Source organism: Chenopodium album, chromosome 15, assembly GCF_948465745.1.
Source record: "Chenopodium album chromosome 15, dcCheAlbu1.1, whole genome shotgun sequence".
In the NCBI taxonomy this organism is placed as follows: Eukaryota; Viridiplantae; Streptophyta; class Magnoliopsida; order Caryophyllales; family Amaranthaceae; genus Chenopodium; species Chenopodium album.
The window spans coordinates 13,977,790-13,993,916 of NC_137848.1; the positions used below are offsets into that span (position 1 = coordinate 13,977,790).

Consider the following 16,127-nt stretch of genomic DNA (forward strand, 5'->3'; position numbering starts at 1 on the left):
CACAGGCCACTGTAATTGAGCAGAAAGAGCCAAGAATGTTCTCACTGTTTCAAAGCGAGCTACAGGAGAAAACGTCTCTTCAAAATCAATGCCTTGTTGTTGAGCATACCCCTTCACAACTATACGAGCTTTGTGCTTGTCTATACTGCCATCAGCATGGTATTTTGTTCTGAATACCCATTTAAGCCCGATTGGTGTCTTGCTTTGAGGAAGATCAACCAGCTCCCATGTATGATTTCTTGCAATACAGTTCATCTCACATGAGCAAACCCACATGTGAGTGAAAGTGTTGAGCCCATGAGCAAACCCACATGTGAGTGAAAGTGTTGTCCCGCATTGAAAGAGAAATATTGGGATGTGTATCCCACATTGAAGAAAGAAGAAAGTTGTGTCCACTTTATAAGGCTAAGGGGCTACTCCCCTCATTGCCATATGGTTTTGAGGTGGAACCTCCTTGGTCGTATAAAGTGGACAGTTGTGACGGGTGTGGCCCGGGCCCGTTTATCAAGGAACACCAGGCTGTCAACATGCACTGGTAGTATATTTTAAAGGGACTTAAATAAAATTGATAAATGGGCAGTTCATCAGCTGCATGTGAATACAGTTTTTATATTTACTTGTAGTACAGTGTCATACAACTATACTTGCGCTGAACATGCATGGAGGATTGATTCATTTTCTGCGCGTTTGCTTTCGGTCTTCAAATAACAACCAAACCATGTGACTCTTTACTGTTAATTAATTTAAGGGACTTATATAAAATTGGTCACTGGGCATGTGAATGTCAACTGCATGTGAAATTATTTTTAAAACGTTAAAACTTATAATTTCTATGCGTTAATTTTAGAGAGGATTGTTAAGCATCCTATGTGGTTGAAAACTAAGGTTCATCCGTTATTTAAAGACTATTGTAGAGCTCGCATTTCTCACCAACCAAACAGATCGAGTACCATATTATACTTATTAGCTTCATCCTTCTCTGTTTTTTCTTCTTGAAAACTTTGTTGTAAAATGGACGTTGCTACTGCACTCGCTGTTGCTCAGACGTTGTTTGCGACGTTACAGTGTGCAGAAGTGTGAAAGCTATGCTCCATCATTAAATATGAATCTGAGCTCGAAAAGCTAATCGAAACTGTCGATACCATCAAGAGTGCTCTCCGGGATGCTAACTCCAAGTGTCAGGAACTCACAACTGGAGGCCAAAACTGGGTCAAGAACCTCAAGGATGCTGTCTACAACGTTGATGATCTGTTGGATGAATTCAACACTGTTGCTCACCAGTTAGAAAAAATGCCTGGTGGTAAGATTATGAAGAAGGTACGCCGTTTCTTCTTTTCTAATAACCAATTGAAATTTGCTGTTAATATGTCAAAAGAGATTAAGACTCTTATGGAGAAATTGGATGGCTTGGCTAAAAACCGTAGGGATTTTGGGTTTAGTGACCTGTATAAGCCTGTGAAAGTTAGAGAGGAAACTTGTTCTTATGTGTATGAACAGAGTATTATTGGGAGAGAGGTTGACAAGGGCACCATTGTGGATTTGTTGTTACAAGGTGACTCAGAGATGAATATTTCTTTTGTGACTATTGTGGGGATTGGGGGGCTGGGAAAAACTGCTCTTGCCCAACTCGTGTTTAATGATCATAGGATTAAAGAGGCCTTTCAAGAAAATATGTATTGGGTTTGTGTGTCTGAAAATTTTGACAGAAATTGGATCCTAGATAAGATACTTAAGGAGAAGAATAAGGAGAAGGAATATACACTTGAGGGTATATATAGGAATATGAAACAACACATAGAAGGGAAAAGGTACTTGCTTGTTTTAGATGATGTGTGGTCTGAGGACGGTAAAAGTTGGGATGACTTGAGTGACTTCTTGATTTTAGGGGGAAGGGGAAGTAGGATTCTGGTGACTAGCCGCTCCAAAAAAGTGGCAGAAGCTATTGGCAAATGTCAAATACATGAGTTACAAGTTCTCTCAAATGAGGAATCATGGGAACTGTTCAAGAAAATATCACTAGGACAAAGGAAAGAAGAAGCCTTCACTGGCCTTTTTGAGGCAGGAAAAAACATCGTGAAAAAATGTGCCAATGTGCCTCTCTCCATAAGGGCGGTAGCCAGTATATTGCGTAATCAAGATACAGCAACTTGGCAGGCGTTGGAAAGTAATGATTTGGCTAACATGTGTGAGGACAACATAATGCCAACATTGATGTTTAGCTATTATCACCTTGCTCCTGAGTTAAAAAGTTGTTTTAGCTTCTGCTCACTTTTCCCTCAGGATTTTAAAATTATTAAAGAAGATTTAATTCGTCTCTGGATTGCACAAGGATATCTTGTTCCAAGTGCTAAAAATGAGAGCATGGAAGATGTCGGTGAAAAATATATATCAATTTTATTGCATAGATGTTTTTTCCAAGACATTACAAGGGACAATATTGGTGAAGTTTATGCATTTAAAATGCATGATCTCATGCATGACCTTGCTAGAAATGTTGCAGCAAAAGAGTCCTAGACATTGTCAGCTTGTACAAATACAATTGATTTTGAAGGGAAAGTTCGTCATCTATACATTGACAGTAACGAAGGTCTGACTACCTGGTTTCATCGCTCGAGTAGTTGTCCAACTACAACATTACGTACCTGTTTGAAGCATTCTGTATCCACGACTAGTGACGTGGATACAATTATTTCAAATTGTAGTCGTTTAAGGGTACTGGATTTGTATGGATCTTTGAGAATTGAAAACTTAGTTGATAAACTAGGTAAATTATTACACTTGAGGTACCTAGATTTGTCAGAAAATGATGAATTGGAGATGCTCCCTAAATCGATCACTAAGCTTCACAATATGCAAACATTAAGATTGTGTGGTTGCAGGAAATTAAAGGCAAATTAGTAAATCTTAGGGTGTTGGATATGAATGGATGTAGTAGCTTGACTCATATGCCAGCAGGGATAGGAGAATTGTTGGATAGGTACCTTGATCTGTCAGATAATGATGAATTGGAAATGCTTCCTAAATCGATCACAAAGCTTGGCAATTTACAAACTTTAGAGTTGAGTTGGTGTAGTAAACTTAAGGAGCTGCCTGAGGACACATGCAAACTTGTAAATCTTAGGGTGTTGGGTATAAAGTATTGTCACGGGTTGAGTCAGATGCCAGCAGGAATGGGTAAATTAACATGTCTTCACACGCTAACGACATTTAAATTGAGTAAGGATGATGATAAAAAAGGCAAGCTTAGAGACTTGGAAGCTCTTGTCAATAACCTCTGCGGTGATCTCCACGTTAGAGATTATGAGTTCGAAGAATATCCGACATCTAGTAGTACACGGTTGGACGTAAAACTCAAGTCTTTAAAGTTAAGTTGTGAAATTGAGTCTTATCACACATTTCATGAGACATTGATGGAGAGCCTATTCAGTAATCACCAATTTCGGGATTTGGCAATTTGGTACTATGGTGGTACCAAGTTGCCAAGTTTTGCGTTAGGGCTTGTGCGTATCGAATTGACTCTATGTTATGAGTTGCAATATATGCCATCATCACTGAGTCAACTTTGCCATCTCAAATATCTTTCCCTCGAGAGTATAAAAAATTTGGACTACATAGAGAGCAATGCACCTTCTTCATCAGCAAAATTTTTCCCGGCTCTTGTAAAGTTAAAGCTAGAATGCATGCCGGCATTAAAGGAATGGTGGAGGGATATAAGATGGACAGAGAAGGAAGCTGTTTTCATCCCATCATTTCCTCGTCTCTTGGATTTGTATATTACAAGCTGCGAGAGATTGACATACATTCCTCCATGTCCATTTTTAACACATCTGGAGGTTAAATATGTCAATGAAGCGCTAACATTTTGTAACAAAGAAGGCGATGTTCAAACCAATCCAATCTTTTCTTTGAAGCGGTTGAGTATAGATAATTCATTTGTTTTCAATTCCCTATCTTGGGACTTTGTGGGAACAATTAGAGATGGATTGGAGAATCTGGGAGTAGAGCATCCCACCAACCTAAAATTCCTCACATTAAAAATCAATATAGAAGAGATACCATGGAAATCTTTTCGCTCTCTTTCTTCCTTGACATTTTATGCTTTAGAGGAGGAAACACTGCCAAAGGGAATTCAATACTTGACATCCCTTCAGTCCCTCCTTCTTAATAGATGCTCCTATCTGAAATCATTTCCAGAAGAAATGCGCTGCCTCACCTCTCTCACTACACTTCAATTAAAAGACCCCAGCAATGAGATACAGTATAGATGTTAACCTGAAGGGGAAGACTGGCCCAAAATACGCCACATCCCAAATATATATATTGGGCGGTAATGAAGTCTACCATCATCAATATTAAATAGTTACATGTTCCTCAAAGAGTTAAGGTAACATATTATCTTTTTAATTTATTTATTATTTAACTGTACTTTTTGTTTAACTTTAAGGGTTCGTTTGGCATCATTGTGGTTTTCTGTTTTTTGGTTTTTTTTGTTTTTCAAAATCATATGATATATGTCCTATAATGATAAAAAAAATTAGTCAAACTTATTAAGATAATGATATTTTTGAAAACTGACAATAAAAAAGTGGAAACACCTTTTTCTTGTTTCCTGTTTTTGGTTTTTTGTTTTCAAAAAAACTGAAAACTGAAACCAAAAAACAATGCCTACGAGTAGGTTATTGATGTGCAACTTTGTAGTCATATGATTTATCTGTATTTTGAACACTTGACTATTTCTCTAGAGGAAATTTATGTTAATATTTTATATTCCAAATTTTAGTTTAGATTCTAATGAATTAATAGCATTATTGAGGACTTTTTTTAAAAAAAAAATAAAATAAAGTGGTGCTCAATGTTGACAGGTTGATGCACATTTGTACTCCGAGTCTGTAATGGAGCAGCTTCTGTATTGTATAGTCTTCAAGGAAATCGAGTCAGTACTTCAGTTTGGATAATTTCACAAGTAGTATTTTCTTTCGTATGCCCTTGTGAACTTTACGAGCAGTGGAATAAAAAAAAAATGTTGTTAGCATAACTTGATTTTGTCAAATAAGTTCTATGTTGCTCTTTTATTTTTATTTTATTTTTTTTTTTTTTTATATTTTTCTTTTTTTTTTTTTTTTTGAATGAGTTAGGCGGCCAGAGGAGGTCTACATACCTGACTGATGGATGGTGGCATTCGAAAATACCAGTACATAGTTCATCATCAAATTAATTTGAATGACTTTAATATTAAATTTATCTTCGAACTTAACCAAGGGAACTGAGAATATTACACTTCCATTTGCTTTCTGATGCATCTATCAATCTAATTGTTTTGTGATTCTGCAGAAACTGTGTTGGTATTGAATTTTGAGTAGCATTGTAAAGTCGTCGTGATTTTTAGATGCAATGGATGATACAGTTTGTGATGACCTTGGAAAGAAGCTCTAGCTTTCTTACATGTAAGCTGCTTATAATTTTATCACTGCTACTTTTTTCTTCTTTGAAGGACATTGTCATTTCACCAAAGATTATAATATATGCATTTCGATTTCTTGCAACTCTCAAGTAGGAAATATGGTTAGATGATTGCTGATTTTATTTCTTGAAGAAAATACCTTGGCTTTATGTCAGTTTCCAACCCGAGTTACATTACATTGTGCTTCCTTTCCAGTGCTCTATACTGAATTGCCTTATAAGCCTCAAGAAAGGGAAGGGAAAAAGATAAAGGGAGGATATTGACTTGCAAATATCTGCCATGTTGCTCAACTTCGAATGAAACAAGGGGCAGTTATACACTTGACTGATTGTCTGCTTTGGGATTGGTCGAAGCATATGGAATAGTGAGAAGATTGGCCAAAGTCTGAAGGTATTCCCTTTACATAATTCATCAACAATCAATAGCCCTATAATTTAAGCGCACACAAATGAATGAATTTTAAGAATTTGTGTAGATTATATGACTGGGAACCTTGCAGATTATATGCATCATAATAGCCTCCTTTTTCTATGTGTGTGTAAGAGACTAATAATAATTATTATTTCTGTATGCAGAAACATTCATTTGTGATGATGCATTAATCAGATATTTCATATGTTATATGAAGTGAAGCTTTTACAATGAGAGGAAAAATGACAATTTGATGCAGGTTGTTATTGTGATAAAATCATTCCAAAGAGAATGAGTTGGAATGCGCACTGTAGGTAAAATAGATGTAGTTTTATCAAACTTGGCTGCAGAAACTGAAGATCTATATTCTAAATAAATTTCTGATTTTAGCAGTGCCTCAAACTACAGATTGTTTTATCAGCTCAAATCCCTTGGGCTTATGTAAGTCCAATGAACATGTACGTTTACTTGAATTTGGTTTTCATTAGTACTTTATGTTGATTCTGGTTTTGTGGCTAGTGCTACATTCTAATATTCATCTCTGCATTACAGGGTATATAACCCTTGAAAATGCTGGTTGTTATTGTTGACAGGGTAATGCACATTTCTACTCCGAGTTTGAAATTGAGCTTCAGTACAGAAGTCATAGCATCTGGCCCTTAGGCTATTAGCTTAACTTGTCTTTGCCGGATAAGTTCTATGTTGTTGATGTTGATTTTTTTTTTTTCTCCTTTGGGTGAATGAGTTAGGTGAGGGGAGGTCTACATACCTGAGTACCTGACTCTGACTGATTAGGTGGTGGTGTTGATCGTAATTCATACCTGACTGATTGGATGTCTAGAGGTATTTAAATACATAGTTCATCATCAATCAAATTTGACTGAGATTAAGATTAAACCTGCCTTTGCTTGGAATTTAACCAATGAAACTGAGAATATTACATGGACCATATGTATATGCTCTAGCATTAGATTTCCATTTGCTCTCTGATGTATTCATCAATCAAATTATTTTATGGTTCTGCAGAAATAATGTTGGTAATGGTTATTTGGCATTGAATTTTGAGCAATATTGTGAAGCCATGGTGATTTTGAGCAGCAAAGTGATGATAAAGTTGTGTGACGACCTTGGGAAGATACTCTTGCTTTATATACATGTAACTTTGTAAGCTGTTTTAACTAATTTGTCATGCAACTTTTTTTCTTTTGTTTTGAAGGTCTTTGTCACTACAGCCAAAATTTATAATATATGCATTCCATTTCTTGCAGCTCTCAAAGAAGAGATATGCTTAGGTGATGGCCTTTTGTTGGTTTGCAATCTGAGTTACTAGATTTACACAGTGCTGCTTTTTTAGTGCCTTGTCATAACATTGCCTTATAAGTAATTCTCAGGAAAGGGGAACTCCCTAGCTAATTGGCGATGAATGCTGTGTTCAGTTTTGAATCAGACCAGGGACAGCCTGTACACTTGACTGATTGTCTGCTTTGGCATTTGTCGAAGTATATATTGGCCGAAGTCTGAGGTATTCCCCTGTTCATAATTTATCAACAATCAATAGCCTTATAATTTAAGCCTGAAAGGATTTCTACTATTTCAAACATGCATAAATGAATGGCTCTTAAAGAGTTTAATTAATCGTCAAATTTGATTAGGAACCTTACAGATTATAGCATCACAATAAGCTCCTACTATCTGATTTCTTTCTCTCTGTTTGTAACAGCCTATTAGTAATTTGTGGATGTCACTACGTATATTGGAAGCCCTGAAGCCTTGGATTCTTACTGGTTTCTCTTATGCTCTTACCATGCGATGACTAGTGCCGTTTGAAATGTCACATTAACGAAAACATGCAGGTTAAAGAAGCACTATATGCTATTTCTCTGTATACTTGCATAACTGCTTAACTTGTATACATGTGAAACATTGCTAATTTTTGTACATGCATTTGCACAGTGGATATTCCAACTTGCTCACACGGAACCATGACGACTTAGCATATGGAAATCAGTTTTCTCAATCGACGAAGAACATCATGTGGAAAACTTGAGATCATGGTGCTAATAACTTTTGAGTCAACAACTGCAGTTCCCGTAGCACGTTTTGAAGTGAGAACCGTCTTGTGGGAGTATCGGAGCACTAATTTTGGGGTAAACCACTTTGCTAGAGCGGCAAGGAGATAACAGCTACTGATGATCCAGCCCACTTAGGCTTTATATGGCAGTTACGTTGGAGGTAGTGGTCAGCGTTTTGATTAGGCTGATAAAATGGGCTACATCCTCTAAGTAGAAGAGAATAACCCCAACAACGCTAATATTTTTGTCATTTTTCAAAACCTATCCAAACGTTAACTCTATCACTACCCGCTACTTAAACCACTGTGTTGTTGGGAATAAGGAGTGCGCAGTACATAGAAGTATCTCAAAATAGAGGTGTAGACACCCATTTGTGTCTCCCAAAAACCAAACCCAGTGAAGAATACCTTTTGCGTCGAATGAGAATCGAACGAAGGTGAAAGTGTGAAAGGTCAAGTGTTGCGGTTGGTTTTTATTAAAAAAAGTGTTGCGGTTGGTTTTTATTAAAAATTCTTTCTTTCTGTTTTCGAAAAACAACTCTATTTTTATGAAGTAGCTAATCCAGTTTAGTTTGGTCCACGACAAGGGTCCAATAATAGTGTAGTTGGATGGTGCTTGCAAAGAGCTTTCCAACGATATATTATAAGCCCAATTCCGATGAATAATGAGGAAGTTATGGCCAAAATACTAAAACTGGGCCCGGTTTAATTTTTACATGCGGCCCGATGATCTAGGGGAGGGCCCAATGTTAATTATTATTCCTAAAGTTATTAGAATTAATTATAGTCTTCTAGAATTCTCTAGAAGGTTCTTTTAAATCCTAATAAAATTAGAATTAATAATTATATTTTGATGAGTTTTACTTGGAATAAATATTATTTTATGAAAAATACGATTTCAGTTTTCATACGGACTTTACAAGTCAATTTTGATTGATAAGTGGACTCCATGTTTGAAAGCGCGTAGGAATCCAGGCTGTCGCCAAACGACAGGCATGTCGCTACGCGACAAGTTCGGTTTTGCGGCGACAGCGTGGAGTTTTATTCCTTATCAAATTCTACCTATTTTCGGACTGTTTTCTTATAAATAGGGTCCTGAACCTCCGTTTTTTTATCATCTACAATCAACAATCCTTCTCTCTCTTTCTCTCTCTAAAGCTAGAAGCTTTCTCTCTCTCTCTATTCTTTTTCTAAACCTTCCCTCTTACAAAATTCCGCATACACGAAATCTAGACACACCTAGCCAAGTTCGAAGTTGCCTTCGCCCTAGACGTGAAAGGTGATAATTTCTGAGGGTTTGGTCCCTAATCTCTATTTCAATTATTTGATTTAATTGTTTGATTTTATATTTTCCTTGAAGTTACTAACGCGTGTATTTTGTTATTAGAAAGAGGTACGAGGCATCAAAGTATGTAGTCTTATTGCTCTATTCTTGTAGAAAGCATGTTTAAATTTGTTTAATTCCTAGCATCATGCTAGGATGTTATTATTGCTTTATAGTATCATGTTTAGGGTGCCTTTTACTCTTTTCTAATATCATGTTAGTACCATGTTAGGGCTAAAGCTTTGATCTTTATCGCTTAGTGACATGCTATGATTTGTTATTAATCTTGTTAGTATCATGCCTAGGATCTTGCTATTATTATGTTTTAGCGTTAACATGATTATAATTGTTATGATTATGATTATGATGATATTTATTATATTTTATATATTGTTATTGCTTGATCACGCCTTTTATGCATGTTTAAAGGGAATTGGTACTTGTAATCACGCTTAATAAGATAATTAATGATCTTGTTTAGGCTAATATGATTATAATTCAAGTGATCGCCAATAATAGATTTATTTGTGCATTAATATTCGACCAACATAGATTAAACAGGTTTAGGGTTAATCCTAATGATTGCATGTTAGACAGAAAGCGCACATGAATACGAGAAGAATGAAGTAGAGGCCTATTTTTAGGGCAGGTTCAATCTCTTTTAGGTTGGATTTGTACCTTCATCCCCGAACCCTATTTGGTTCAAGACCTTTTGGAGTTGACGATCTCATGGATCGTTAAGGGGTGTAATCTTCACCTTGTGAACGGTTTACAAGTTCCTAAAACTTGTTGGCGACTCTTTTGCTTTAGCTTCCTTCCCTTTGGACGCCACCATGCTTAAGTGTATGATCACAGTGGGGTTCGAGTTTAGGGTAATGCTTGAAATATTCCCTACAAGAGGAAAGGCATAGAAGGAGAATGGGAGGTTTCCCATAGAAGATGTTCGGTTTTTCACCTGATTGAGATCCAAACAGAAGCCGACCGATGCCTAATTTTGACACAATGTTTCCGCCATCCCATGCTCTATACAGCTATACCCAATGGTTAGATTATAGTTTTGCGCTCCAAATGTTGATAATCTCTATTTGTATGGAGAATGGTTTGTTCCAAACATGTTATTTGATATGTAAAGCCTCCAACATTGTTTGGAGAAGGACAACTTGGTGTACTCATTAATTATTATTGATTAGTGGAAGGGCTTGGTGTCGGCTTACGGTACTCGAGGTTTTTTCTCGGATTGGGTTTCCAAGTATATCTTGATGTGCTTTATTTTTTTATTGCATTTGAGTTATTTAGTATTGTTTGTTGTTGTCCATATTGCGTTTGCTCAAGATTAGTAGTATTTTCCCATTTTATAATACATTAGGGAAAATAAAATTGTTGTGCTTCCATTTATGATTATGTACTGAGTGTGCATCTTTCATTCTTTCTAGTTTTTGTTGTTAGTTTTTTTATTTTCTATCATTGGAATTGGCAATGATTTTTGTTTTTTAGTTTCTAATTTTTAAAAACAAATAACCACAAGTAGGATACAAAAAATAGGTGTTTCACTTTTCTATTGTCAATTTTCAATTACTATTTTTTTTATTATTACATGACATACAAAGTATATCATAAAGTTTTCGAGGAAAAAAAAAAACAGATAATCACAACTGCGATACCACAAACATACCCTTAAGAAATGATTAAGTCTCTAAAAAGGGAGCTCCCAGCTCTGCTTCATAAGCTGTATTTTCAGACAAGGGGACTTTGAGATGCAATTTATGCCCCACCGCCGTTGTCATTCTATAAGAAGCTAGCCGATGAGCAAACAGATTACAACTTTTGTTACAGATCACGTTAGTTATATTAGAAGCACAAATTCATTTATGTGGCAGTTATGTTCTTGGTATTTACTAATTAGGTCGCCTAGAGTGTAGTACCAAATACAGTTTAGTTCAAGTTCCAAATTAGGTCGTTTCAGAAAACAAAACGTTCCAAATTAGGGTCTTGTGATGCTGACTTCTTCTACTCATCACTCACATTAAATAAATAAATAATAGGCAGAGAAATGCTTGTCTTCAGACTCTGAACATTGACCAAGCAGAGGATTGAGAGGACAGCCTCCCTGCAAATTTGGTGATGAGGGAGCTCAAACACGCAAGCAACTGTGTAAGTCTGAATTATTTAAGAGTCAAGAGAACAAATTGTTTGTAGAAGGACAAGCATCAATGCAAAACTATTGAACCATTTATTGGCTCGTCTTCATAACTCAAAATCAATAGTAATGAGATGCATATTGACAACATGTAATCATGTATCACAGTTATTTGCTTCTGCAAAGATAATTATCATCGTATGTGCCACAACGGCATCAAAAATCTTGGAAATTTAGAAATTTGGGACAGTAATGAGAGAATAAGCCATGAAATCTAAATGTGGATGGCTTTGTCATAAGTTGCCATCGCAGCTTCCTTCAAAGCCTCACTCATGGTTGGGTGTGCATGGCATGTACGTGCGATATCCTCACTCGATGCCCCGTATTGCAATGCTAGAACAGCCTCATGGATGAGTTCACCGGCATTAGGTGCCATAATGTGAACTCCTAGAATCTTGTCAGACTCCTTCTCAGCCAAGATCTTGACAAGTCCTTCAGCGTTATCAATTGCCTTCGCTCTACTGTTAGCCATGAATGGAAATTTACCTACACGGTACTCAACGCCCAGAGATTTTACCTGCTCTTCGGTCTTACCCACAGAAGCCACCTCAGGGTGCGTGTAACAAACCCCAGGGACCAAGTCATAGTCCACATGTCCGTGCTTTCCTGCAATGAACTCAACACAGGCAACCCCATCCTCCTCTGCCTTGTGGGCCAACATGGGTCCAGGGATCACATCTCCAATGGCATAGACTCCAGGAACATTTGAAGAAAATCGTTCATTGACCAAAATCCGCCCAGCCTTGTCCATTTCTACTCCAAGGTTTTCAAGCCCAAGCCCAGATGTAAATGGTACTCTGCCAGCAGAGACAAGAACCACATCAGCTTCAAGTATGGTTTGCTCACCACCAGCTGAAGGCTCAACAGTCAGCTTCACACCATCCCCAGAGGTGTCTACGCTAACAACCTTGGTCTTCAACTTAAACTTCATTCCTTGTTTCTCAAGCGAGCGTTGAAATTGCTTGCGCACTTCACCATCCATGGAAGGAACAATATCTGAAGCAAATTCGACAACGGTAACCTCTGAACCAAGCCGACCCCAGACAGACCCCATCTCAAGGCCAATATAGCCAGCACCTATCACTACAAGCCTCTTGGGGATTTCTTTTAAAGCCAAAGCTCCTGTTGATGATACAATTTTCTGTTCATCAATGGTAACTCCAGGTAGAGACTTGACATCAGACCCAGTAGCCACAATGATATGTTTGCCTTTCACAACAGTATTTTCACCTTCGAGAGTGTCCACAGACACTTCAGAAGGAGAGATAAATTTGCCATAGCCCTTCACATACTTGACTTTGTTTTTCTTAAACAAACCCTCGATACCTCGGGTCAGATTAGCCACAGCTTTGTCTTTTTGGCCCATCATGGCAGGCAAATCTACCTCAACTGAAGAGAATTTCACACCATGGGATGCAAAAGCATGCTTTGCTTCATGATACATGTGGGAAGAATGAAGAAGTGCCTGCAAAAAAACATGCAACACTACAAAGGCTTAGATACCATAAAAGTGAACTAAGGGTAAATAAATTGGGTGTAGATATACAGAGAACAATTCATCATACATGGAGCTCAAGATGTAGTTGCATCTAGCAGCTGATTATACATTGCGAAATGACAGGCACTAAAATCATTAGACATTCAAAAAGTGTGTTTGATGTGGAAATGACTAGTGAGAAGCTAGCTTAGGGTAATAGAGCAACCCATTTCAAACTCACCCTTCAATTAAATCTAACCCATCGACAAATTTCAGCCAACAAACTCAACAATTATGAAATCTAATACTTATAGATATACACAACAAGACATAACCATCCATATAAAGAGCCACAAAACATATATGCTAAGCAAAGAAACAGTCATTTAACAAATAGATATCCCATAAATTAGATATGACAAGAATTATATTTTAAAAAAAATTTGGTAGTGTTTCAACATCAATATCATTTCCATGCAACAAGACATAACCATCCATATAAAGAGCCACAAAACATATATGCTAAGCAAAGAAACAGTCATTTAACAAATAGATATCCCATAAATTAGATATGACAAGAATTACATTTAAAAAAAAATTTGGTAATGTTTCAACATCAATATCATTTCCATCTTTTATATTTCTGATTTATTGGCAACACCATTTAAACTTAAAAAGCAGAAGACAGCAAAAGGAGAAAAGATAGTGAAACAACACAGCTCAATATAATAGAAGTAGAACCACAACCCATAATGACAGCCACTTAAAAAAGAACATGCATCATATGTTTGGGGAAAAAATCCAACTTAACTCGCACAACTAAATCATACTTCCCTGCCCTAAAATTTAATATTCATTGCAAAATTTCCTTATTTACACATGAATCATCTGACACTCTTCTCAACACATGAGGACCTTTTTAATTTCTCTATATCTCTCTCTTATCATCACATGGACTCCTAAACTGTGCATTCCTTACATGTTGCAATAATAAAGAATGGACAACCAAGTGGCTAAAAAAAATACAGCAAACTTTTCAAACAAGCATTACAATTATTGTTAAGTAAAATTTTACAATCAAACAAAAATATTTGAATTTCCTGAGCAGCACCATGTGTATAATTGACTTTTAATCAGTATAATAACCCCCAAGATTCAATTGTATACATAGGTTATTCACACCCTCCCTCTAATGAAATTATATTGCACATTATGCTTTCTTCCTTATTTGGACAGTTCATGCCTCTCTAATGTGATGGATCTGCATACTCCAGCACAAAAGCATGCAGTAACAATCATCAAACTCATTAATAATCATGGTGAGAATCCTTACTGGCAAGGACAAGTGGGGCACACCCAACTTATTACTTCAACTCATTAAGCAAATTTCAAAAGTGTGTGTTCTAGACATGTTCCTTCATTCTTATGCGCTTTTTCTCCTACATATAGGCATAAATCCCCTAGTCAATCCTAACAGTTGCCATTCTTTCTATGTCGTTGAAGTTTACGGAATTTTCCGTCATAAGAACATAAAGGACTCATACAATCTATGGAGACACTTCATCACTTGGTCAAATTAAAATACATTCAATCTCAAAAACGACATGCACAAAAGACTTCAGACAAAATTATTATAAACAAAAAAACCATGAATACATTCTTTAATAAGGGTTCCAAATAATACACAACCACAAAAAGGTCAATGATCCTAAAATCAGTAGAGACAGTAGCCTGATAAAATCTTGTCATGGTTTTTAGTGCAGCAAGTACTTAGATGGTGCCACACAGACTGAAAAAATGACACAACTCAAATTGAAAGAAGAATATACACAATTATTTGATTCCAATTATGAAATATGTAGCTAGGTGTAGGCCCAAGTACATCTCCAGATTTGGTGTGGCTTGTAATATAGAAGTTTAACCGGAAAATATAACTTGTCTTTCTAACACTCCGTAGACGAGCAAGAAAGAATATTGAATAAGTATTAATTAGTAAAGAATAACCATCTTAGTTTCCTAAGATATAGGAATCGAGTATGGCTAGAGGTATTTTTTTCATTAAAGGGACAATTCCAAATGCCAAACTGGCAGGTTCCTAGTCATATGCAAGGACTGTGAGGCTAACTCGCATTTGATGAAGATAACACGCCTTTCAAAAGAAGATATAGATGTGAAAGGACTACAAGAGAGGATATTAACATGTGTCTGTCGCCAGCCTAAAAGGGTTCGCATTGTCCTATACTCTCGCGTCAATTATATACCTTTCAAACCATCATTGTCACTCATCAATCATTTTTGTCATGAACTACAATAAGATTGAAGCTTAGGCATCTTACACCAGATTAATATCACTTCCAATATATCACTACCAATTTATAATCAGCATCAAAATTGCAGAAATTAAGCACTACATAAACTGAAATTTTATAATCGCTCAATAAAAACCCAAACCAGAATTAGCTTAACAGTTTCAATTTCTCAAGTTCTCCCCAATAATATGAAATTCCTTAAATTAGAGAAACAAGCAATTGCCATAAAACAATCCTAAAATCCATAAACATAAAATCAATTTCCATTAAATTAGGTAACTGAAAAAACAGTACAAATCAACCCACATGTAACCAAATCTACACTATCGCAAATTCACAATCCAGTTGACCAATTAAAACCAACACAAAAACACCCAGATTTCTTCAACTACCCAAAATCACCCCAATTATCATACCCAGATCTAAATCAAGCCAAAAAGATCAAAATTCAACAAACCCTAAAAAACCAAAATCACTAAAATCAAAAATCTAAACAAAATTCAATTACCTTAGAAGGAATACATCCAACATTAAGACAAGTACCACCAAGAGCACCACGCTTCTCAATACAAGTAGTTTTAAGCCCAAGTTGAGCAGCTTTAATGGCGGCAACATAACCACCAGGACCACCACCGATGACGACGACATCATTGTCATCGGATCCAGAAGAGAAGTAGCGAGAAAAGGAGGAGAGTGAAAGTGTGTAGCGAAGAGATTCGGTGGAACTGCAGAGGTTTTTGGAGAGAAGGGTGGATTTTCTGCGGGCAATGCTCGACATCGCCATTGTTGACGCTTTTTTTTCTTCTTTTTTCTGTCGCTTTGATTTGAAAAATGGGGAATGGCAATGTGTGAGTGTGTTTTTTTGGGGTTATGTAAT

The 16,127-nt window shown here is 36.5% G+C and overlaps 3 protein-coding genes across 3 annotated transcripts; 2 read left to right on the forward strand and 1 right to left on the reverse strand.

The window, feature by feature from the left end:
* The first annotated feature begins 1,011 nt into the window (after positions 1 to 1,011).
* On the forward strand, positions 1,012 to 2,514 carry LOC145580867 (putative disease resistance protein RGA3). Its single transcript, XM_081637952.1, has 2 exons — positions 1,012 to 1,074; positions 1,123 to 2,514. The coding sequence occupies exons 1-2, from the start codon at positions 1,012 to 1,014 to the stop codon at positions 2,512 to 2,514; spliced, it is 1,455 nt and encodes a 484-aa protein (XP_081494078.1).
* Positions 2,515 to 2,918: 404 nt separating this feature from the next.
* LOC145580868 (uncharacterized) lies at positions 2,919 to 4,271 on the forward strand. The gene has a single exon (XM_081637953.1). It carries the CDS (start codon positions 2,919 to 2,921, stop codon positions 4,269 to 4,271), a length of 1,353 nt encoding a protein of 450 aa, XP_081494079.1.
* A 7,207-nt stretch (positions 4,272 to 11,478) lies between these two features.
* LOC145582990 (dihydrolipoyl dehydrogenase, mitochondrial-like) lies at positions 11,479 to 16,127 on the reverse strand. The gene is made up of 2 exons (XM_081640081.1): positions 15,759 to 16,127; positions 11,479 to 12,929 (listed from the first exon to the last, which is right to left on the reverse strand). The coding sequence occupies exons 1-2, from the start codon at positions 16,032 to 16,034 to the stop codon at positions 11,679 to 11,681; spliced, it is 1,527 nt and encodes a 508-aa protein (XP_081496207.1). The 5' UTR covers positions 16,035 to 16,127; the 3' UTR covers positions 11,479 to 11,678.